Source organism: Saimiri boliviensis, chromosome 10 (genome assembly GCF_048565385.1).
Source record: "Saimiri boliviensis isolate mSaiBol1 chromosome 10, mSaiBol1.pri, whole genome shotgun sequence".
Taxonomy (NCBI): domain Eukaryota; kingdom Metazoa; phylum Chordata; class Mammalia; order Primates; family Cebidae; genus Saimiri; species Saimiri boliviensis.
The window spans coordinates 19,459,829-19,484,423 of record NC_133458.1 but is presented as its reverse complement, the minus strand read 5'-3'; the positions used below and the strand labels follow the sequence as shown (position 1 = coordinate 19,484,423).

Below are 24,595 nucleotides of genomic sequence, written 5' to 3'. Positions count from 1 at the left end.
AACAACAACAAAAAACCACCATATAATCAATCCACCAATGTACTAATTGTTTTATAGACAGTTGGTGACATTATTCAGTTTGACATTTGACATATTTAAAAGCAATTCTAGCAACATAGGGAAAAAAATAACTCTTACCAGGAAATAACTAGAAAAATCTGCAGGGCGAAACAAAAATTAGGCCCCATTAATCGCAAATGCTGTATCATATAGGGATACTTGGTCATGATTTTTTATCAGCTTTTTGTTCAGTTGGTTTTTTACATTTGAGAATCTTAGTATTTTCCATTTTCATTTACAGTGCATGCAGAAAACTAAACCAGGAACACACACATTCCAGACATTTTACAGACCATTTTACCTTTGTTATTTAAGCGCTAAATTCACTGCCATCATCATTATCATCATCATCATCAAGGAAACTTATTTTGCTACTCATCACCTTTCTAGATCTCAAACTTTCAACACACAGGAGGTTCTAGTGAGAGGGGCAAGTAAAAATGCTGATAAGGCTGGGTGTGGTTGCCCACACCTGTAGTCCTAGCACTTTGGGAGGCCATGGCAGGAAGACTGCTTCAGCCCAGGAGTTCAGACCAGCCTGGGCAACCGTGATGGCACATACTCATAGTCCCAGCTACCTGGAGGTTGAGGCAGGAGGATTGCTTGAGCCCAGCAGTTTGAGGCTGCAGTGAGCTATGATCATGCTACAGCACTCCAGCCTGAGTGACAGAGCAAGACCCCATCTGTTTAAAAAAAAAAAATGCTGATCAGCAGAGGGTGACACTGGTAATAAGAGTTTCACAGAGAAATGCCTATGTAGTACGTTGGAGAAACAGGCAGCCAGTGTCAAAGGAGCGGAAAGGGGGAGGGAGAAGGGAAGAGGCACGTGCCTAAGATATGAGTCACCTCTGGGGATTCTGTTCTGTTGATGTGGTGGCCGCCAACCTTCCCTCAACACACACATCCAGGGGGCTGTCCAGAGCTTCAGGAAAAGGTGCTGGCTAGAGGAAAAACAACAGAGGGGAGTAGGTAAGAAACAGTAGAGGAATGAATAGGAGAGGGGAAGTGGTCAGTGAAATTCTCAAAAGATGCTAGCGACATATACAGCTGTGCAATTTTGGAGTGAACTTTCTTCTGTGGGGGAATTGTTTTGGCAGGTGGCGCGATCATCCTGAATACCCATTTCATGAGGAATACTGACTGCAGGGAGTTCCTGAACAGATTTTTCTCTCCCACGAGTGCCAAGACTGTGGGATGGGTAGTCCCCCAGATGTGAAAATGAAAGGGGTTTTACCATCCTGAGGTGAAATAATGATGGAAATGTGTTTAACGTTTGTGTCGTGTCAGTGACTTTGAACTAGTCACATTGAAGTAAAAATATTAAAATCTATTGAAATAACTCTTAGGAAATTATCAACTAATTTGTTTTTAGATCAATATCTTCTACGTTCCAGACAGAAAACAATTAGACTTCAGAAAAGACATCAAAGGCAACGTATGAGAACATGGAACTCATGAACCTGGGTAGTACCACTGGTAATCTGAGTTCTTTAAGAGTTAACAGAACAACAAGGTACACGTGGCAGTGTGCTGGCAGTGGCCTTGAGGCTTTGGATCGTTAGTTATAAAACAGAAACAGCCAAGATTAGATCCGCACATGCATTATTAACAAGGAAGTGATTTGCACCACCTTGAGTAGAGAGGTCTACCTGGAGAAAAATCTTCAAACAGAGCTAAACACCACAGTGGTCAACAAAGCCATCATGACGTTGTTTCTTTCCACCCATTGTATGTTTGTTTAGCTTTTATCCAGCTTGAAGAATGAAAACTTAAGTGGATCTCTCTTGCATCCTTAAAGGGCCTGAGCGTCAACACGGCTGGTGATGCATACTTACACATCTTACGATCAATCTTACCTACGTTGATTATAAAACCTCTATTATGTGAAAAGGCTTGAAACATCCAACAGACACAAATAAAACCCTGCCTTGTAAAATAGTTCTCAGATGGCTATTTTAAAAGAGGGATTTAAAAAGGAAACCTTGGGAAATATATTGAAAGAAGGTGCTTTATATGATTATTGTACTTAAGACTTTGACAGTGTTACTGGGATAGCTTCTATAAATTTTGAGAAAGTAGCAAGTTCAAAAGAACACTGGTAATTTTACTGTATGTCCAGTTTAAAGAGTGAATTAGATTACTAGAATTCAGAAATAGAGACATATCTATTTTCAATTCAACTACAGAAATATATTTTAGTCATTCACATTAGGTCATTGTCATAGGATAAGACAATTCTTCAAAAATTATGTTTTCCTGAGATCAGTTGCTTATAGATAATGTTCAGTGACATCAAGACATGCATTTCTGAGAAATTATCACTTTTGAAAATTTGATTTATACTGATTGTTTTCACTGATTCCAACATTATTATTTACAACACTGCCCTCTAGAAAATATTTTGTTCACAGGAAACAATAAAGTATAATGATTTGTTGCATCATATGAATCTCCATTCTCTTTCTAAGTTGGGGGAGGGGAACAATCATCTGAAGCCAATTAAATTAAAAGGCCTTTGATTTAATTCCTGCTGTGCATTTGGCACTGGGAAGAGAGGAAAGAAAAGGGGGTGCCACTAGGCATGGTGGCTCATGCCTGTAATCCCAGAAATTTGAGAGGCCAAGGCAGGTAGATCACATGGGCCCAGGACTAGCCTAGGCAACATGGCAAACCCCATCTCTACCAAAAAAATACCAAAAGTAGCCAGGAGTGGTGGCACATACCTGTAGTTCCAGCTATTCAGGAGGCTGATGTGGGAGGATGACTTGAGTTGGGGAGGCAGAGGTTGCAGTGAGCCAAGATTGTGCCACTGCACTCGATCCTAGGTGACAGAGTGAGAGTCTGTCTCAAGGAAGAAAGGAAGGAAGGAAGGGAAGGAAGGAGGGAGAGACAGAGGGAGGGAGGAGGGAAGAGAGGGAGGAGAAAGAAAGAAAGAAAAGAAAGAAAGAAAGAGCAAGAAAAAGACAGAAAAGAAAGAAGAAAGAAAGAAAACAGGGAGAAGAAAAGGGGGTACCATTATAAAAGAGCAGAAACTTGAGTCCTGGTCTCTGTTGTCAAAGCCCTTCAAAATGCTTTGAGGGGATTAGGGTAGAGATGAAAATGGAAACAACATCGATCAAAGCATTGTTAAAAGACAAGCATTGGTAAAAAGTCCCACCATTTGTCAGCAAAAAGGTATTTCTAAAAACTGGAGGAGAGCAATCCTTTCTTAGTCATAACAGAGATGGAGGGAAAAAATCTGGAGACAGAAAGTAGGAAGGTCAGGAAAGGAGAAGTCTGAGGGAAGTTTCTACATGTTCCTTCTCTCTCACTGTCACCCCTCTCAAGCTTCCTGTCTGTTATGGGTTGAACTGTGTCCTCTCAAAATTCATATGTTAAAGCCCAGCTTCCATGACCTCAGAATGTGATCCTATATAAAAATAGGGCCAGGTGTGGTGGCTCGTGCCTGTGATCTCAGCTATTTGGGAGGCTAAGGTGTAAGGATTTCTTGAGGCCAGGAGTTCAAGCTCACCCTCTTCAATAGAGACCTCACCTTTACAAAAATTTTTAAATTAGCTGGATATGGTTGTGCACACATGGAGTCTCAGCTAGTAGGGTGGCTGAGGCAGGAGGACTGCTTGAGCCCAGGAGTTTGAGGCTGCAGTGAGCTGTGATCATGCCACTGTACTTTAGGTTGAGTGACAAAGCAAGACCTCATCTCTTAAAAATAAATAAAATAGCATCGCCGCATATGTAATTAATTAAGATGAGATCATACTGGGGTAGGGTGGAGTAGGGTGAACCCTAAACCAGTAAGACTGTGTCCTCATGAAAAACGGAAATTTGGACACAGAAAACACACAGGATGAACGCCAGAGGAAGATGGAAACGGAGGTAAGGGTGGTGCTTCTACAAGGTAAGAAATGCCAAAGGTTGCCTACAACCACAAGAAACTAGGCAAAAGGCATGCAACAGGTTTCCCCTCAGCCCAGAAGGAATCAACATTGCCAATACCTCAATCTCAGACTTCTAGCCTTCAGGACTGTGAAACACTACAGTTCTGTTCTTTAAGCGACCCGGTTTGTGGAACTTAGTTATATCAGTTTTACAAACAAATACACCACGCCTCCGGAAAGATTTCCTGTCTCTCTAGCTAACATCGGCTGTAAAAATGTCCTTACCAAGTCAATACTAAGTATTGACAACCAATAATCTTGACCTTTTGGGGACTTTTGCAACCCGAAAGAGGTATTTGTTAACCCAGATCGATTTTTCTCGTCAGTGGCCTCTGATCAGCCATGTAGAAAGATCCATCAATAGTGATGCAACCTGCCTGAAAAAGGAGGGGAGACCTACGGCATATCATGCACCCTTTGGAACATACCGATCCACAGAAACATACCCGGCTGGAGTGGCAAGGCCATCCTGCCCCAGTGCACGGAATGTTTCTGCGTCTGCAGTGTTTTTTGATAAGAATATTTCTTGATATTTTTGTAGTTCATGAGCATAATGACTGGGTGTTCATGTGCATGTGTGAGATGTGCCGCCCTCAAACCTTGTTACGACATCAGCACATGACCCATATGACATGAAAAAAGATGTTCCATATCCCTGACAGTTCTCTGGGAGGACCTCCTTCAGGCACTGTCGTCCCATCCACAGTGAAGCACACAGCACCAGGAGGGGGCATTGGAGTGGCACAGGCAATGATCCCGTGTCTTCAGCCTTCAACATGATGAGGTATGTGCATTCCAAGGCCACAGTCACAGAGATTGACAAAGTTGAACAAACTCATATTTCCAAGACTTGGTATTTCTCAGAACTCTCAAAATTTCAGGCTTCTGCTGATAATTTCAATATCTGCTTCTTGAATCAGAATCCTTCCTGAATCTGAATGGTAGCCTTAATGTTTCTGGCTCCACACATGAAGTCTCCAAATTCTCACTTTGGCTTCTTCCACTCTAGTCTCTGCCTCCCATTCATGAAAAACAGGATTAGAGGGTCATGCCCAACTAATAGGCTTACTCTCTCACCTAAGGGGCATTTTGGTAAAAGGCTTTTACTGGTGGATCATATCTCTTCTGGCAGGTCTTATGTCCCTTGGCATCGGTGTTCGGATTCTTCAGGACCCCAGCTTGAGCTCAGGCTGCACTCCCTGGATGTACTAACTACCTAGCTTGGGGCAAGATTCTCCTTTTTGCCAGGGCACATGCTTGCCTGATTTAGCTCAAAGCAGATCACACTTTCTTAATCAGGCCATATTCTCTTCCCTCTGTGCCTTCTGCACTCCAAGCTTGAACCCAAACTTGGTTCCTTTATGAATAATTTCACTGAAGGCCACAGGAAACATCCAGCACAATCTTCCAACCCAGCACCAAAGCCTGAGGCTTGGCAGGCACATGGTCCAAGTTTCAAAACGTAAGTTAAACTTTAAGTGAATCTGGTGAATGGGCAGGAGCTCTGGTCTGGTGGGGAGTGCTGGGGGTGCTGGGGAGAAAAGGAAGGGGCAGGGGTCTGGGAGGAAGCCTCCTGTCTGTTTTTTATTAATAGTTGCTTGTCGGCCGGGCGTGGTGGCTCAAGCCTGTAATCCCAGCACTTTGGGAGGCCAGAGATCGAGACCACCGTGGTCAACATGGTGAAACCCCGTCTCTACTAAAAACACAAAAAATTAGCTGAGCATGGTGGCGCATGCCTGTAATTCCAGCTACTCAGGAGGCTGAGGCAGGAGAATTGCCTGAACCCAGGAGGCGGAGGTTGCGGTGAGCCGAGATCGCGCCATTGCACTCCAGCCTGGGTAACAAGAGGGAAACTCCGTCTCAAAAACAAAAAACAAAAATAGTTGCTAGTCTTCCTTTTGCTCTCTGGTTTCTCATCACTCCAGCCAGCAGAGACCAGCCCAGGATGAAGTCTGGGCAGTAGCCTGGGCTTTGGTACCACAGGGGCCCACGTGCGCCAGGGAAGCGCAGAGGTCCCAGCGTGTGAGCAGGAGGCCCAAGCGACAGCTCCAGTGGGCCCTGGCGAGGTCAAGGGCACAGCGCCAGTGGCTGCATATGTGAACAAGGTGCGCGGCGGCGCACAGTGGTTGCGGAGCCTGAGCACACCAAGGAGTGCGTCAGACTTCCAGGGTCAGAGTGCAAGGGGGCAGCTTTTGATTTGGGGGGCAACGAACTAGGACTTGATGGGCCGAAAGGAAGTGTCTAAACAGCAAGCTGCTTACTGCAATCTCCATCAGAATTTGTGGGGCGGATAGCGGTCCGGGGTTTGTGTGCTGCGCACAGTACCCTCATCACCACACAAGGGAAGCTGTGGAGCTGGGGTCAGAATGAGAAGGAGCAGCTGGGACCCGGCGACACCAAGAGAATGGAGGCCCCCAGACTCATGAGGATCTCTACCAGGAAGTGTGTAGGCAGCCTGTGGGCGGAACCTCACCTTGGCCTTGATGGAAACAGGCTCTGCGTTTGCATTTTGGGAGAACAAGATGGGGCAGCTGAGCCTCGCAGCCACACAGAAGCATCCCCAGCCCCGAGTAGATCACGGACAACACACAGCCGATTACCAGAAGGGCCAGTAGAAATAAATACAGTACAATCGGCGACAAAGAAAACCTACTCAATATGCTCAGCTTGGACCCAGGTACAGGGAATAGCGTAAGACGGCAAGCTGACGCCGGGGCCCTGGCAAATGGCCCACTTTCAATGAGGTGAAGACTCGATGGCATCTTTTCAAAGCAGGTGGCCATAGGCTACTCCTTGGTGATAGCCAGCGATGAATGTGAGACCAAGAAAGAGAAGATCAAGAAACTGCCAGGCTACAACACCTGAACCCTTTGATGCTCCTGAGGAATCCTGCAACTCCACACATCTCCCAGAAGCTGTCATTTCCCTGTACACTGAAAGGTAAAGTCAAACAAGGAATTTCAGAAAGCAAAAGTCAGTCAAAGATGCATTTTCATTAGACTCCCTGAGGTTCCATTTTTACAAGAGAACCAATGTTAATTATCCTTTTCTGTATACTTTTTAAAGTCTGTTTTTTTCTCTTTTCATGTTTAATTAAAATATTTGCACATATTTGGAAAAAATATGAGTCGTTAGCCAGGTGCAGTGGTTCACACCTGTAAGCCCAGCACTTTGGGAGGCAAAGGCGGGCAAATCACGACCTCCAGAGATCAAGACCATCTCGGCCAACATGGTGAAACCCTGTCTCTACTAAAAATACAAAAATTAGCCGGGTGTGGTGGTGCTCCCTGTAGTATCAGCCACTTGGGAGGCTGAGACAGGAAAATTGCTTGAACCTGGGAGGCAGAGATTACAGTGAGCCAAGATCATTCCACTTCACTCTAGCCTGGCTACGGCGTGAGACTCTGTCTCATAAATAAATAAATAAAATTAAAATATGAAAAATATGCGTTGTTATAAAACAGTGGTAGAGACAACCAGACTCCCATTGAGGACTGTCTTTCCCATTATTCTTCACCCAAATTAACTCAGTCAATTCTAACTTTCAGGAGTATTCACTTGTTATGCCCCATTTCCATAGAGCTATATTTCCATCAGGATGTTATTAGTTCCTAGTAACAGAAATGCAATTCAGACTAGTTGAAGCGGAAATGGTGAATTCAATTTGTCACAGAACTGGAAACAGAGAAGCGCAAGGATAAAGTGGCTTTAAGCAGCTAAGAACTAGGGCTCAAACAGTGTGTTTAGAACTTGTGACTGGTCCCCACCCCCACGTGGACTAGCTGTCTCTAGACAGCAGACATGATAGCTCTCAGCAACACTGGGCTCTCCTTTAACCAGACTAGGAACCCAGAAGAGAGTGAGAGTCTTCGGTAATCGCTCTGTCAAGGAAGTAATCCCGGGTAAAACTCTGATTGGCTAGCATGCATCATGCTGGAGCCAATCACGATGGCCTGGGGCAGTCTGAATGGAGGGGCTTGAGACATAAACTCATCCCTGTGCAGAGAAGAAGAAAGAGAGGGATGAAGGAGATCGCAGGAAGGGGAAGGAAAGGCAAGAGTGTAGGAGCGGTGGAACTAGAGGAGGACTGAGGGAGAAGGAATCATGAGGAACTACAATCCTGCCTGAATCACCAGAAACAGGTTGCCCCAAGAAGCAGACAAAATAAGAGATGTCTGCAACAAAGACTTTCAGGATATAGAGATAAATAAAATGTAAAAGCTATGGGAACCCGCAAAACACATTAAGTAAGCCCTGAGTGAGATGTGACTATGATCTGAGTCACACATGGTAACAACTTCTGTTCTCAGATAGATTAACTCACTTTCCTATTTTTCTTGTTCTGCACAATGACTAGAGAGAATTAGACTACACCACAGATAAATGCCTCCTGATTTCTTCATTAATGACCCTGGTTATAGATTCACTTCCCCTTTGTGGCCTCACTTTGCTTAGACCAGATGACAGAAAACACATGACTATTACACCCTCTGTAAAAAATGTTAAATGCCCCTTCCCAAAAGAAAACACTGTCTATAACCAATCACATTGCTGTAACTAGGCACCAAACCTGTATAAATAGTATTGTAATCCCACTAAAATCTCGGTCTCTGCCTATATAAATGAAATCTTAACTTCCTACTTCAGAATGCTGACTCCATTCCTTTGGAGTTGGTGTTTATGGCTGGTCCATCCTCACTCTTTGAGCTTGAATAAACTCTCTTTAAATTAAATTCTGAACCTTTTGATCATTTTAGGTTGATAGGAGTTTTGGAGTACTAGGTTTTAGCTTCCTACTTCCCTCATTTCAGATTCCCACAAAAATGATAGAGCAGAAATCTCTATCAGTGCTGAAAGTCAAGGAGGTTGCTGCCTATCAGAGGGTGTAAATGAGAAAAAACTGTCAAAGCATAATTTTTTAAAAATCATACTTTGGGAGGTCAAGGCAGGTGGATCACAAGGTCAAGAGTTCGAGAACAGCCTGACCAACATGGTGAAATCCTATTTCTACTAAAAATACCAAAAATTAGCCAGGCATGGTGGTGCACATCTATAATACCAGACACTTGGAAGACTGAGGCAGGAGAATTGCTTGAACCTGGGAGGTGGAGGTTGTAGTGGGCCAAGATCACTCCACTGCACTACAGCCTGGGCAACAGAGCGAGACTCTCAAAAAAAAAAAAAAATGATTCTTATATAAACACAAAATGAGTACATACCAGTGACTTAATTATCTTATTAATGATGGAAACAAAAAAAATGGTAAAAAGAACTACCAAGAGAATTGGAGAAAGTGAAGTATTTTCAGCAGCTGAAAGAAAGGATGCTTGGATCAAATTGCTCATTTAGATCCAAACTAGTTTAGCCTTCTGAAAGGCAATACAACTATATAACTTTTGGGTTTACCTTTTCTACCAGATTTAATAATTTACATCTCTACAATAAAAGATCCATTTGCATTGTTATTGGATAAAAGTCATTTTCATCACTATCGGGTTTCTATTAGTTAACAACTACTCTTACAAAATTGCAGATTATCCTATTAAATTATTAATTCAGCTGATCTGGGATACTCAAACCCTGCTCCTTCCAAAGAAAGGTCTAGCCATTAACCACCTATTGGCAGATAACCTCTAAGGCATTGGAATGTCATTCCTGAGAAGAATGTCTTGGCTTATCTGGGGCTTTGGGCCATACTAGACAGTTTATGCTAACAATGCAATTTATTAAGAGAGGCAGGGAGGGAGATGGCTACATGATGTCAGTTTGACTTCAAAGGGCTGGAGACTGAGTAAGGTCAGCTATGTGGGCACTCCAAGCCTATATGACTGACCTTCTATAAATACCCTGGATCTCAAAGTTTAGATGAGTTTCCCTGGCTGACAATACTGGTATGTGTTGTCACACACCACTGCTGGAAAAATAAAACACTATCTGTACAACTCCACTGAGAGAGAACATCATGTCAAGATAATGTTTTCCTCACAAATTGGGTTGGAAAGTATTCCTTCCTCTTTAGTTTTTTGAGGAGTTTGAGAAGGATTAGTACTAAAGCTTCTTTAAATGTTGGTGGAATTCAACGGTGAAGCCACTAGGTCTTATGTTTTGGGGTTTTTTGTTGTTTATTTTTGTTGTTATTTTTGATGGCAGAGTTTTATTAGTGATTTAACTTTTTACTTTTTTTTTTGAGACAGAGTTTCACTCTTTCACCCAGGTTGGAGTACAGTGAAGCAATCTCAGCTCACTGCAACCTCTGCCTTCTGCTTTCAACCGATTCTTCTGCCTCTGCCTCCCAAGTAGCTGGGATTACAGGTGCCTGCCAACACAATTGGCTAATTTTTGTATTTTTAGTAGAGACAGGGTTTCACCATGTTGGCCAGACTGGTCTTGAACTCCTGACCTCGTGATCCGCCCGCCTCAGCTTCCCAAAAGTGCTGGTATTGCAAGTGCAAGCCACCACGCTGGCTTATTAGTGATTTAATATTTACTCTCCTTACTGATCTGTCCAAATTTTCTATTTCTTCATGATTCAGTCTTGTTAGGTTGTATATTTCTAGGAATTTATCTGTTTATTCTAGGTTATCCAATTTGTTGGTATATAATTATTCATAGAAGTCTCCTATGACCCTTTGTATTTCTTCCTTTTTTTTTTCTTTTGAGACAGAGTCTCACTCTGTCACCCAGGCTGGAGTGCAGTGGTGCGATCTCAGTTCACTGCACCCTCCATCTCTTGGGTTCAAATTATTCTGGTGTCTCAGCCTCCTGAGTAGCTGGGACAACAGGTACACACCACTATGCCCAGATAATTTTTGTATTTTTAGCAGAGATGGGGTTTCGCCATGTTGGCCAGGCTGATCTAGAATTCCTCCTGGCCTTAAGTGACCCACCCACCTTGGCCTGGGCCACTGAGCCCAGGGAATCCTTTGTATTTCTGTGTTATCGATTGTAATGGCTCCTCTTTGGTTTCTACTTTTATTTGAGTCATCTCTCTTTTGTTCGTAATCCAGCTAAAGGTTTGTTAATGTTGTTTATGTCTTCAAAAAACTAATTCTTAGTTTTGTTGATCTTTTCTATTCTTTTCCTAGCCTCTTTTTTTTCTGCTCTGATCTGTATTATTTGATTTCTTCTTTTAACATTGGGCTTAGTTAGTTCTTCTTTTTTGAGTTCCTTAAGGAATAATGTTAGATTACTTGTTTGAGATCCTTCTTCCTTTTTAATGTAGGCATTTATTGCTATAAAATTCCTTCTTGGAACTCCTTTTACTGCATTCCATACATTTTGTCATGTAGGGTTTCCATTTTTGTCTCAAGGTATTTTGTTTTGTTTTGTTTTGTTGTTGTTGTTGTTGTTGTTTTGAGACGGAGTTTCACTCTTGTTACCCAGACTGGAGTGCAATGGCGCGATCTTGGCTCACCGCAACCTCCGCCTTCTGGGTTCAAGCAATTCTCCTGCCTCAGCCTCCTGAGTAGCGGGATTACAGGCACGCGCCACCATGCCCAGATAATTTTTTGTATTTTCAGTAGAGACGGGGTTTCACCATGTTGACCAGGATGGTCTCGATCTCTTGACCTCGTGATCCACCCGCCTCAGCCTCCCAAAGTGCTGGGATTACAGGCTTGAGCCACCGTGCCCGGCCATCGCAAGGTATTTTTTAATTTCACCTTCAATTTCTTGTTTGACTCATTGGTTGTTTAGGAGCATGATGTTTAATTTCCATATATTTGTGAGTCTCCAGTTTTCCTCCTGTTATTTATTTCTAGTTTCATACCACGCTTGTTGGAAAATATAGTTGACATATTCTTCTTAATTTTTTTAATTTTTATAAAATATACAAAAATATACATAGATACATATATTAGATTTTTATAATAAATACATAAAAAATATACATAAACAGAGTCTTGCTGTGTTGACCAATCTGGTCTCAAACTCCTGGCCTCACGCAATCCTCCCATCTCAGCCTCCCAAAGCGCTAGAATTACAGGCAGGAGCCACCGATCCTGACTACATTGTTTCAATTTTTGAAATTTGTTAAGACTTGTTTTGTGGCCTAATACATGAACTTAGAGAATGTTTTATGTGTGCTCCAGAAGAACACGTATCCTGCTGCTGTTGGATGGAATGTTCTGTACATGTCTGTTAGGTCCATTTAGTCTAAAGCATAGTTCAAGTCCAATGTTTCCTTATTGATTTTCTGTCTGGAAGATCTATCCATTGTTGAAAGTGCAATGTTGAAGTCTCCTACTATTATTGTATTGCTGTCTATTTCTCCCTTCAGATCTATTAATATTTTCTTTCTGTGTTTATGTGCTCCAATGGTAGGTAAACAATAGTGTGTGTGTGCATGTGTGCATTATATATTGCTCCATATTATATATTGTTCTATCATCTTGATGAATTGACCTCTTTATCACTATATAATGGCACTCTATGTCTCTTTTCACAGTTTTTGACTTAAAGTCTATTTGTCTGACATGAGTATGGCTCTTCCTCCTCTCTTTCGGTTTCCTTTTGCATGGGGTGTCTTTCTACATCTCTTCACTTTCAGTTCATGTTTATTCTTGAAGCTGAGGTGAGTCTTTTGTAAGCAGCATATAACTGAGTCTTTTTTTCTATCCTTTCAGCCATTCCATGTCTTTTGATCAGTGAGTTTAATTTACTTAATGTAAAGTAATTATTCAAAGTAAGTTTCCATTTTGTTCATTGTTTTCTGGCTGTTCGGTAGAGCCTTTGCTTCTTTCTCCCTCGCTTGTCATCCTTCTTTGTGATTTGATGACTTTCTGCCATGATATTACCTTATTCTGCTTTGTATTGCTGTGAAGGAATACCTGAGGCATAGTAGTTTATAAAGAAAAAAGGTTTCTTTGGCTCACAATTCTAATGTTTGGAAGAGTTCAAGATTGGGCATCTGGTGAGGGCTTCCGCTTATGGTAGGAAGTGAAAGGGAGCTGGAATATGCAGAGATAGCATGGCAAGAGGTGAAACCAGAAGGGGAGGTGCCAGGCTCTGTTTAACAATTACCTCTCATGGGAACTAACAGAGTGAGAACACAGTCACCCCTAATGGAGGGCATTAACTTATTCATGAAAGATCCACCCCCATAATCCGAACATCTCACATTACGCCCCACCCTCCAACACTGAAAATCAAATTTCAGCATGAGTCTAAATACCACATGTTCTCACTTATAAGTGGGAGCTAAGCTATGGGCACACAAAGGCGTACAGAATGGTATAATGGGCATTGGAGACTCAGAAGGGAAAAGGGTGGGAGGGAGCTGAGGGATTAAAAAAACTACCTATTGGGTACAATGTACATTACTCAGGTGACAGATGCACGAAAATCCTAGACTTTACCACTATCCAATTCATCCATGTAACCAAAAACACTTGTGCCCCTAAAGTTATTGAAACTTAAAAGATTTTTTTTTAAATTCAACGAGATTTAATGTAGACAAACCATGTTTGAACTATAACTAGATATGCTTTTATTCCTTTCTCTTTATCTTTTATGTGACTATGATAGGTCTTTTCTTTTTCTTTTTTCTTTTTCTTTTTTTGAGTCAGAGTCTCACTCTGTCACCAGGCTGGAGTGCAGTGGCACAATCTTGGCTGACTGCAACCTCCACCTCCCGGGTTCAAGTAATTCTCCTGCCTCAGCCTCCTGACTAGCTGGGACTACAGGCATGCACCACCACGCCCAGCTAATTTTTGTATTTTTGGTATTTTTTTTGTATTTTGTACTTTAGGCCACCATGTTGGCCAGGATGGTCTCATTCTCTTGACCTCGTGATCTGCCGGCCTCAGCCTCCCAAAGTGCTGGGATTACGGGCGTGAGCCACCATGCCTGGCTGGTCTTTTCTTTGTGATTACCATGAGGCTTACATATAGCTATAACATGCTATTTTAAGCTTATAGCAATTTAATTTTGATCCCCTCCTCAACATTATATATATATGTATTTCTCAATTATGACATTTGAAGAAACTTGAATATATATATAAAAGACATGCTATCACACCCTGGTAATTTTTGTATTAGTAGAGATGGGGTTTTACCATGTTGGCCAGGATGGTCTCAAACTCCTGGTCTCAAGCGATCTGCCTGCCTTGACCTCCCAATGTGCTGGGATTATAGGTGTGAACAACAACATCTGGCCACATTCTGTATTTTTGATATCACCATTTGCATTATTTGTCTATGCTGAGAACTGAGATGGTTTGAGATAAGACTAGATAGGTAAATTGGACATGACAGAAATTTAGTTTTGTTTTTCCTAGAAGGATATAGGAAGTCATTGAAGCAATTTAGAAAAGGGAATAATACTAGAACAGGCAATACAGCATCTCAAACTCATTCTGAGTTCTGACTCTAAGGAATACATTTTGCATAGGTTTATATACATCAAATGCATTTTTCTTGGTGCAAAGTCATCATAAGTACGTATACTAATAGAGCTTTCTTCTATTGCATAAACATCTGCCTTTTACAATAAACAAGGGAAGTATTAAAATCAGAGACAGAAGATGCATTTCTTCAATTTGTGTGATCTGTGTCTAGATATCAAGACACTAATAATCAACCTTAATCACTCTAATAAATTTAAGATATGGAACACAGAGGTGCAGATACACACACAATCTGCAACATTTTTGTCTTCTCAATTAAAATAATCCATACAAAATTTTAATTATTTATTTATTTTAGAGAAAGATCTCACAGTATCATCCAGGCTACAGTGCAGTGGCACGATTATAGCTCACTACAGCCCTGAACTCCTGGGCTTAAGAAATCCTCCTGCCTCAGCCTCCCAAATAGCAAGACTTAATGTACCCACCATAATATCTGGCTAATCTTTTAAATTTTTGGTAGAGATAGGGTCTCACTCTGTTGACCAGGGTGGTCTCAAACTCCTGGCCTCAAGCTATCCTCCTGTTGTGGCCTCTCAAAGTGCTGAGATTATAGGCCTGAGCCACCATACCCAGAATGTACCTATTTATTCATTTAAAGAATCCACATTATGTATGGTCATGTTTTACCGGGCATTTTTTGTCATATTGCACAATAGGAAAGGCAAGTAATATACCAATTTTTCACTTACAAAAATTGAGATTCTAAGTTTCTTTCAGCAACTCTTACTTAAACAGAGTAGAAATATCATACTTGGTTGTAGAATGCTTGAACAAACGAAAAATAAATATATATGTTTAATTTTTTGGGGGGGAGGAGGGAAAAAAGGAAGAGGGACGGAGGGAAGGAAGGAAGGAAGGAAGAAAAACTGTAATTTTTAAAATTTATTTGTAATTGACAAAAATTGTATATATTTATGGTGTATGACATGTTGTTTTGATACTTCTTTTGAGACAGGGTCTGGTTCTGTCACCCAGGCTGGAGTGCAGTGGCACGACCTTGGCTCACTACAACCTTTGCCTCCTGAACTTAAGCCATCATCCTACCTCAGCCTCTTGAGTAGCTGGGGTCACTGGTACCCACCACCACGCCCAGTCAATTTTTGTATTTTTTGTAGAGACAGGATTTTGCCATGTTGCTCAAACTGGTCTCGAACTCCTGAGCTCAAGCAATCTGCCCACCTTGGCCTCCCAAAGTGTTGGGATTACAGGCATGAACCACTACACCTGGCCTTGATACTTTTTTTTATATTGCGAAGCCATTAACGAATTATTATATAGTTTTTGTTTTGTTTATTTTTTGTTATTTTAGAGACAGGGTCTTGCTGTCATTCAGGCTAGACTGCAGTGGCTCAATCACAGCTCACTGTAACCTTGAACTCCTGGCCTCGAGAGATCCTCCTTCCTCAGCCTCCCAAAGCTCTGGGATCACAGGCGTGAACCACCATGCTCAGTATTACAGTTTTACATTTTAATGGTTTTTCTTTTAACCTCTGTGTTGAAGATATAAGTGACAGACAAGTGATATAAGTATTTATGGTTTTGTTCCTTTTTCTGCTAATCAATTAGTGGTATATCAAGTAAGTTTTGTTTTGTTTTTTTTTTTTTTTTTGTATTTTTAGTAGAGACAAGGTTTCACCACGTTGGCCAGGGTGTTCTCAAACTCCTGACCTTGTGATCCGCCCACCTCGGCCTCCCAAAGTGCTGGAATTGCAGGCATGAGCCACCTCGCCCGGCCAAGTTTTGCTTTTTTTCTGGATTTTACTAGAGCAAATTTCCCAAAGGAAAACAAAAGTATTGATTTTTTTTCTGCTGTTTTTTGTTTTCTGTCTTCTTTTACTGATATCTTTTGTCTGGTTTTTAGTTTGTCAATAAGTTTCTAACTTCTTAGGTCGAATAATACCTATTGCATTTTCTTTTTTGGTTTGTTTTTCTTCTTCTTGTTTAGTAATATAAACATTGAATACAATAAATGTTTCTCTGAGCACAGTTTTGGTTAAGACCTCATAAATGTAATGTTTGCAATTTTGTTATTTTCTAGATATTCTGAAATTTTATTTTGGTTTCTTCTTTGATTAGCAGTTGATTACGGGAATTCTTATTTATTTTTATTTCTGATGTAGAGTTTTATCTTCTGTCTTGTATATTTTACTTGTAATCATGCTGAGCTCAGATAATATCATCAATCAATGTTTTTAATATTTCATTAGTTTGTGACAAGATTATTCTATTTAAAAGTACTGAGTTGGATATAATGCACATAGTCATGTGTTACAGATTTTTATCATCTAATACGGGAAAAGTTGTTTTGAGTGAGTGGCTTCATTCCCTCACCACAGTGATTCTTTTTTTGTTTGTTTTTGTTTTTGAGATGGAGTCTCGCTCTGTCACCCAGGCTGGAGTGCAGTGGCACGATCTCAGCCCACTGCAACCTCTGTCTCCCTGATTCAAGCGATTCTCCTGCCTTAGCCTCCCGAGTAGCTAGGATTACAGGCATGCACTACCACGGCCAGCTAATTTTTGTATTTTTAGTAGAGACGGGGTTTCACTATGTTGGCCAGCCTGGTCTCAAATTCCTGACCTCAGGTGATCTGCCTGCCTCAGCCTCCCAAAGTGCTGGGATTATAGGTGTGAACCACCGCACCTGGCCAGATTCTTAACTGTGGTTAATTTTGTCCCACCCTCCTTCAGGGGGCATTTGGCAATGTCTACAGGTATTTTTGGTTGTCACGACTGGGGTGGGGGACACAGAGGTGGCATTAGCATCTAGCAGGTAGAGGACAGGGATACTGTTAAATAACCTACAATGTACCGGGTAACTCCCCACAGCAAAGAATTATCTGGCCTCAAATGTCAATAGAACTGGGGTTGAGGAAGCCTGTTAACACAAGAGTCTTTCTTGATAGGTGCTAAAGGGTACTGGTTCCTAATGCCATGCTTTCAGTTCATTGCATATGAGCTAAAAACTAATCCATTTAGGTTCATTTCTACAATGCTTAAACAGTCCATCCATTATAATTCACCTATTTGTATGCATTTTACGTGTTCTCAGATCATTATACTGATAACAGATTTCATGCTTTCAGTGTTTGCATTTGGAGCACATGGACAAATGAGTCCTAATGAAAATGAGTTCCTGCAGGAAACAGAAATACAAATTATAAATTATGTCTTCAGTATAAGCCAAGAGAAAATTGCTCTGATAAATAACAGACCGCTATTAACGATGGAAGCAATAAGGGATTGGATTAAGCTGGTCATCTACTTTCCTTCCTTTCCAATTTTTTAAAATAACTATGCAGAAAGCCAATTTAAAAGACCAAATTCATACCACCTTTAGAATAAAGAAAGCGTACAGTTGGTGAACTCAAAACCCTCAAAAACAGGAAACACAAGAGATTGGACGGACAACACAATAGGAGTAAACTGCAATCAATCCAAAGCACTTACAGTCAACAGCTTCTGCAAAGACAAGGGCAATTTTAGACATGCTCCAACCTTGGAGTCAATTAAAAATTCAAAAAGCAGAAGCTTTTAGGGCATCGGCAGATAATTCATTAAAGATGCACTTCAAAAAGTTACACCAATGACCTCACATTCCACCAGCGCTATTCCTTGCTATCCACACAGAGTTCTAAGGGTCTGCTAATAGCCACATTTGTTCTGGTTGGAACCCAATTCTTTCTAATCAAAGTGAATACTGTACCTGAAAAGGGCGGGTAACACAAGTATTGAGACTAGAGAGCGAAGCAAAACACTGCCTGGGGTAACTTCAAAGAACCACACAAGCCGGGCACAGTGGCTCAGGCCGATAATCCCAGTGCTTCGGAAGGCCCAGGTGGAAGGATCACTTGAGCAGAGGAGTTTGAGGCTGCAGGGAGCTACAATCATGCCACTACACTCCAGCCTGAGTGACAGAGTGAGACTCTGTCTCCAGTAAATAAATAAGTAAGAATCACACAAAAGGCAGGAGGAAAAAAAGCAAAGAGTGAAGCAGATTCTGGCATTTATTTCCAGGATAAAGCTGGGGATGGGGGAGAGATGCAACAGTGGAAAGAGAAAACAGGAAGACGTATCAGTATTAAAGGGACTTCTTGGGTTACTACCGTCAGATGTGTTATGATTATGTTATGTATAAATATTACCTCCTAACATCACCCTGAGGAAGGCAAAGAAGCCAATGACGTGAATGGCCCAACAATTGTCCTAGAAACCCTAAAACTAGTTATCTCTTGTTCCGAAGTCTAGTTATCTCCTCTTCCTAAGTCCACCTACCTTCTGGGCAAGGAGGGTCTGAAAGGAAATGTGAAACACCAGTGTCAACTGCGGAAAGCTGAGAAACAATTGCAGCACATAAATTACACCAGCCAACTGCAAAGAAGATCACTACAGAGTTTTGCCTAAAACAGCCTTGGGTAACCAAGAGTACAAGAGGCAGAACCAGAAAATGACAAGGCTCCAAATACACTGATCGTGACCAGTGCAGCGGCTCACGCCGGTTATCCCAGCACTCTGGGAGGTCAAGGCAGGTGATCACCTGACGTCAGGAGCTCGAGACCAGCCTGGCCAACATGGTGAAACCCTGTCACTACGAAAAATACAAAAATTAGCTGGGTGTGGTGGTGCGCACCTGTAATCCTAGCTACTTGGGAGGCTGAGGCAAGAGAATTGCTTGAACCCGTGAGGCAGAGGTTGCAGTGAGCCGAGATCACACCATTGCACTCCAGCCTGGGCATCAGAGCAAGACTCTATCTCAAAAACAAAAACAAAATACACCAATCACAACCAAATTCTAGGAGCATTCTTCCCAGATGTGTGGCATGAAAGGAAGACCCTTATGCACAGGTGTCATTGGTCAAAGCTGTACCTGATAATTAGCACCATCAATTTCCACCTCTATTTCTAGGCTCTTTGAACTGGAGACTGGTATTAGACAACTTCGCAATGCCTCACACATTGCCTTTGGAATAAGTTCCTGAAGACTGACTTTTACTATGTAATGTAAAAATGCAGCTCCTTGTTGGCTCATGGTAACGTCGCATCGCATATATCCATAGATCACATAAGCCAAGCTTGAACTGCAGCTAATCTGAGTGTTGGCCAAACAGCCTGCATCCTTCTGAACCTTGAGCACATGGGAGGCTTTTGAGGAGCTGCTTGGAGCCATTCACACTCACTTTTCTATCTGCCAAGGAGGCTGTAATGAGGCACCACAGTGCCTCGTGAGGTTTGACTCTTTCTGTTACCTAACGGGGTAACAGCTGCGGAGCTGTAACATGGCTAAGCAGTAGCATAGCAGTAGCTCCCCAGCAACAGAGCATGCCATTATTCACGTTGCAATCACCTGGGCCGTTTTCTTATAGTGTTGCCCGACACAAGGAAGTAAGCACAAGAGACTGTCTTATTATAAAAGACATGGAAACTGAAAAAGAGAAAGAGAGATTATGCTGTTATATTTAGAAATAAATAATAAAATTACTTCGATTTTAATAATGATTCCCCCAAGGGTCCTAGTGGTGCATAATTATGGTCTTTCTTATTTTCTTTTTCTTTTTTTTTTCCTTTTTTTGAGATACAGTCTTGTCTCCCAGGCTGGAGTGCAGTGGTGCGATCTCAGCTTACTGCAATCTCAGCTCACTGCAATCTCACCTCCCAGGTTCAAGCCATTCTCCTGCCTCAGCCTCCCAAATAGCTGGGATTACAGGTGCCCACCACCATGCCCAGCTAATTTTTGTATTTTTTGTAGAGATGGGGTTTCACCATGTTGGCCAGGCTAGTCTTGAACTCACGTGATCTGCCTGCCTCAGCCTCCCAAAGTGCTGGGATTACAGGAGTGAGCCACCACACCAGCCATCTTTGTTTCCTTAATTCAATAGTGGGGAACCTTTTTGGCACCAGGGACTGGTTTCTTAAAAGATAGTGTTTCCATGGATGGGGATGAAGCGGGTCTGGTGGTGGTGGGGGTATGGAGGATGCTTTCGGGATGATTCAAGCACATTACATTTATTGTGCACTTTATTTCTATTAGCATTACATTGCAATATGTAATGAAATAATTACACAACTCACCATAATGTAGGATCAGCGGGCGCACCGAGCTTGTGTTCCTGCAACTAGACAGTTTCATCTGGGGGTGATGGGAGACACTAACAGATCCTTAGGCATTAGATTCTCATAAGGCGCATAAAAGGGAGAACCCTTGAATGCGCAGTTCACAACAGGGTTCGTGCTCCTAGGAGAATCTAAAGCTACCGCCGATCTGACAAGAGGTGGAGTTCAGGCGGTAGTGGGAGCAATAGGAAACAGCTGTAAATACAGGAGCTTCACTCCTACTCTGCAGCCCAGTTCCTAACCAATACTTGTGTGTGCCCCAGGGTTGGGGATCCCTACTTTTTTTTTTTTTTTTTTTTTTGAGACAGAGTCTCACTCTGTCTCCAGGCTGCAGTGCAGTGGTGCAATCTTGGCTCCCTACAACCTCCACCTCCCGTGTTCAAGCGATTCTCCTGCCGCAGCCTCCCAAGTAGCTGGGATTACAGGTGCATGCCACTATGCCCAGCTAATTTTTGTATTTTTTTTTTTTTTTAGACGGAGTTTTGCTCTTGTTGCCCAGGCTGGAGTGCAATGGCGCAATCTTGGCTCCCCGCAACCTCCGCCTCCTGGGTTCAGGCAATTCTCCTGCCTCAGCCTCCTGAGTAGCTGGGATTACAGGCATGCACTACCATGCCCAGCTAATTTTTTGTATTTTTAGTAGAGACGGGGTTTCACAATGTTGACCGGGACGGTCTCGATCTCTTGACCTCATGATCCACCCGCCTCAGCCTCCCAAAGTGCTGGGATTACAGGCTCGAGCCACCGCGCCCAGCTAATTTTTGTATTTTTAGTAGAGACAGGGCTTTACCATGTTGGTCAGGATGGTCTCCATCTCTTGACCTGGTGATCCACCCACCTCAGCCTTCCAGAGTGCTGGGATTACAGGCGTGAGCCACACCCCTGGCCAGAGACACCTGCTTTAACTGATCAATATTCTTCATAGATCCTGACATCTCTGCTTCCACATTAGTCTCTGCTTCATTGCCATTGCAATTCCAGCTTACACAAGAATTGGTAAAATTTTCCATTTTATAGTATTTTAAGCAAACATATATACCTTATCTACCTCTAGGAAAATTAATAAACCAGATTGTAAGATTTTTTAAAATTTAATGAAGCAAGTGTTTCTTCCAATTATCCAATAGACACGGTATTAATACGTCAAATGTTAATATAAGCATGAAGAGGAACTCAAAGATTTCTAGAGCTTTTTCTTTCTTTTTGTGCTTTAAAGGTATTATCTCTTAAAAAAATCTTGCTAAGGTTGTGCTAACCCTGTGTTAGCCTGACAGACTCCATCTTAACCTCCGTCTCACCCCTCCTGCCATTTCTCCCTTGAGTTCATACCTGGGTCATGCTACTATGCTGGGTCATGCTGTGCTTAGAACTATAGAGGCATACAACCATTGTAACCATATCCTGCTTGACAAGCCCACTTGCTATTGTGAATACCCCCCTGACTGATTATATGACAAATACCAAACACCCCCCTTGGTAACCAGCAATCATGGGAACTGCTTGTGTGTATCCTCCTTAGTAATCAACAATCATGGGAACCTCCTGCCTCCTAGTTACCAGCCTCCTTATCTGACTTGCTTGTTCTGCTTCTATAAATTCTGCTTCAGCTAGGCTCCCCCTCCCCTCCCTTAAGCAAGTTATAAAAAGAAATCAAACCCCTTCTTCGGTCCGAGAGATTTTTGAGCGTGAGCTGACTCTCAGTCTCCAGCAATAAAGGACTCCTGATTCAGTCTCAGTGCTCTCCTTACAACTTGCTCAGTTATAACAAAAGTGGTAACAGAAAAAAAAATGTTTTTAAAAAGTTTAGCAGAGGCTGGACGTGGTGGCTCACAGCCGTAATCCTAACACTTTGGGAGGCTGAGAGGGGCGGATCACCTGAGGTCAGGAGTTTGAGACCAGCCTAACATGGAAAAACTCTGTCTCTACTAAAAATTACAAAATTAGCCAGGTATGGGTGGCACATACCTGTAATCCCAGCTATTTGGGATGCTGAGGCAGGAAAGTCACTTGAACCCAGGAGTCAGAGGTAAGCCAAGATCATGTCATTACACTCCAGCCTGGGCAACAGGAGTGAAACTCCATCTAAAAAAAAAAAAAAATTTTAGTTATGAACTTAACTGATGGTCTTGGTTAATAGGAAATGTGATAACGGCAACAATTTTTTAATGGAGATGGGTTCTCACTATGTTGCCCAGACTGGCCTCAAACTCCTGGCCTCAAGCAATTCTCCTGCCTCAGCCTCCCAAAATGCTGGGATTACAGGCATGAACCATTGAAACTAACCAAAAATTGTCTTTAGGCCGGGCACGGTGGCTCACACCTGTAATCCTAGCACTTTGGGAGGCTGAGGTGGGTGGATCACCTGAGGTCAGGAGTTCAACACCAGCCTGGCCATCATGGTGAAACCCCATCTTTATAAATAAATAAGTAAATAAATAAATAAAATACACTTTTAAAAATTGTCTTTAAACAACTTAAAAATTATAATAACTAATAGATACTTATAATGGGAAAAGTTTTATATAATAATCCTAATAAAGAGGATTCCTTGACTAAATTAAACTGGCTTAACACTTTTGGCTTAGAAATAGCTGTCTTTTCTTTTATTTTACCAGTATAAAATTATTTACCATAATTTCTTATTTTAACAAGTCTTGAACTTATTTTCTAATATAAAGGCTAATTAATTTGAGTTTTATGAATTTCCTTTACTGATTTTACTCATCAAATAAGCTATTTCAGATATTATAAAATATTAAAATTATGTATCAAACTAAATTAAATTATAATACATAATCTTTATAAAAGGGATTATTACAAGGCTTTAAATCATGCAAATTTAATGTGCCAGCATAGATTGAAATTTCCAAGTCCTTAGTTTTAAGACCTTAAGCAGATATTAAATTGAGTTAATTGTGAATTATCTTCATATACCTGAAATTTGTTTTTCAGACAGAGTCTCGAGGTTGCCCAGGCTGGAGTGCAGTGGCATGATCTCAGCTCACTGTAAGCTCTGCCTTCTGGGTTCAAGCAATTCTCCTGCCTCGGCCTCCAGAATAGATGGAACTATAGACCTGCACCATCACACCCAGCTAATTTTTGTATTTTAGTAGAGATGGGGTTTCATCATGTTGGCCAGGCTGGTCTTGAACTCCTGGCCTCCAGTGATCCATCCACCCTGGCCTCCCAAAGTGCTGGGATTACAGGCATGAGCCCCTGCACCCTGCCCCTTGAAAATTTTTATGCAAGATAAAGATATAAAACATTGGTCACTAAACATCATTTTAATTTATCCTTCTCTCATATTATTACTAAAATTACAGAATGGGCCAGGCACAGTGTCTAATACTTCATAGGGCTCTTGAGAGGACTAAGTGAGATGATGCATGTAAGCACTCAATATGTATCTGCTGTTGGCATTTTCTTGTTTCTTTTAGACACTGTCACTCTGTCACCCAGGCTGGAGTGCAGTGGCACTGTCTTGGCTCACTGCAACCTCCACTTTTCAGGTTCAAGCGATGCTTCTGCCTCAGCCTTCCAAGTAGCGGGGACTACTACAGGTGTGTAGTAGTTATTATGCCCAGCTAATTTTTGTATTTTTAGTAGAGATAGGGTTTTGCCATGTTGGTCAGGCTGGTCTCAAAACTCCTGTCCTCAAGAGATTCTCCCACCTCCATCTCCGAAAGTGCTGGGATTACAGGCATGAGTTACCACTCCCAGCCTTAATAATTATTTTAAAAAATATTCTGGCCAGGGCCGGGCGCGGTGGCTCAAGCCTGTAATCCCAGCACTTTGGGAGGCCGAGGTGGGTGGATCACGAGGTCAAGAGATTGAGACCATCCTGGTCAACGTGGTGAAACCCCGTCTTTACTAAAAATACAAAAAATTAGCTGGGCATGGTGGCGCGTGCCTGTAATCCCAGCTACTCAGGAGGCTGAGGCAGGAGAATTGCCTGAACCCAGGAGGCGGAGGTTGCGGTGAGCCGAGATCGCGCCATTGCACTCCAGCCTGGGCAACAAGAGCGAAACTCCGTCTCAAAAAAAAAAAATATTCTGGCCAAACTGAAACAATCCCTCACCAAAGG

At 42.1% G+C, this 24,595-nt stretch overlaps 1 protein-coding gene and 1 non-coding gene across 3 annotated transcripts in view; both read left to right on the top strand.

Annotated features, from left to right (window-relative positions):
* Window positions 1-1,981, top strand: part of AKR1D1 (aldo-keto reductase family 1 member D1) — a 42,459-nt gene extending 40,478 nt beyond the window's left edge. For both annotated transcript variants that reach the window (XM_039473041.2, XM_039473040.2), the window contains one exon: window positions 1,158-1,981. In XM_039473041.2, the coding sequence (XP_039328975.2) occupies window positions 1,158-1,175 (18 nt within the window). In that variant the 3' untranslated portion in view covers window positions 1,176-1,981. The remainder of the gene's footprint in view (window positions 1-1,157) is intronic.
* Window positions 1,982-4,524: 2,543 nt separating this feature from the next.
* LOC120365506 (small nucleolar RNA U13) lies at window positions 4,525-4,628 on the top strand. The gene has a single exon (XR_005580429.1). It is a non-coding gene; the product is annotated as a small nucleolar RNA U13 (small nucleolar RNA).
* Window positions 4,629-24,595: the final 19,967 nt, after the last annotated feature.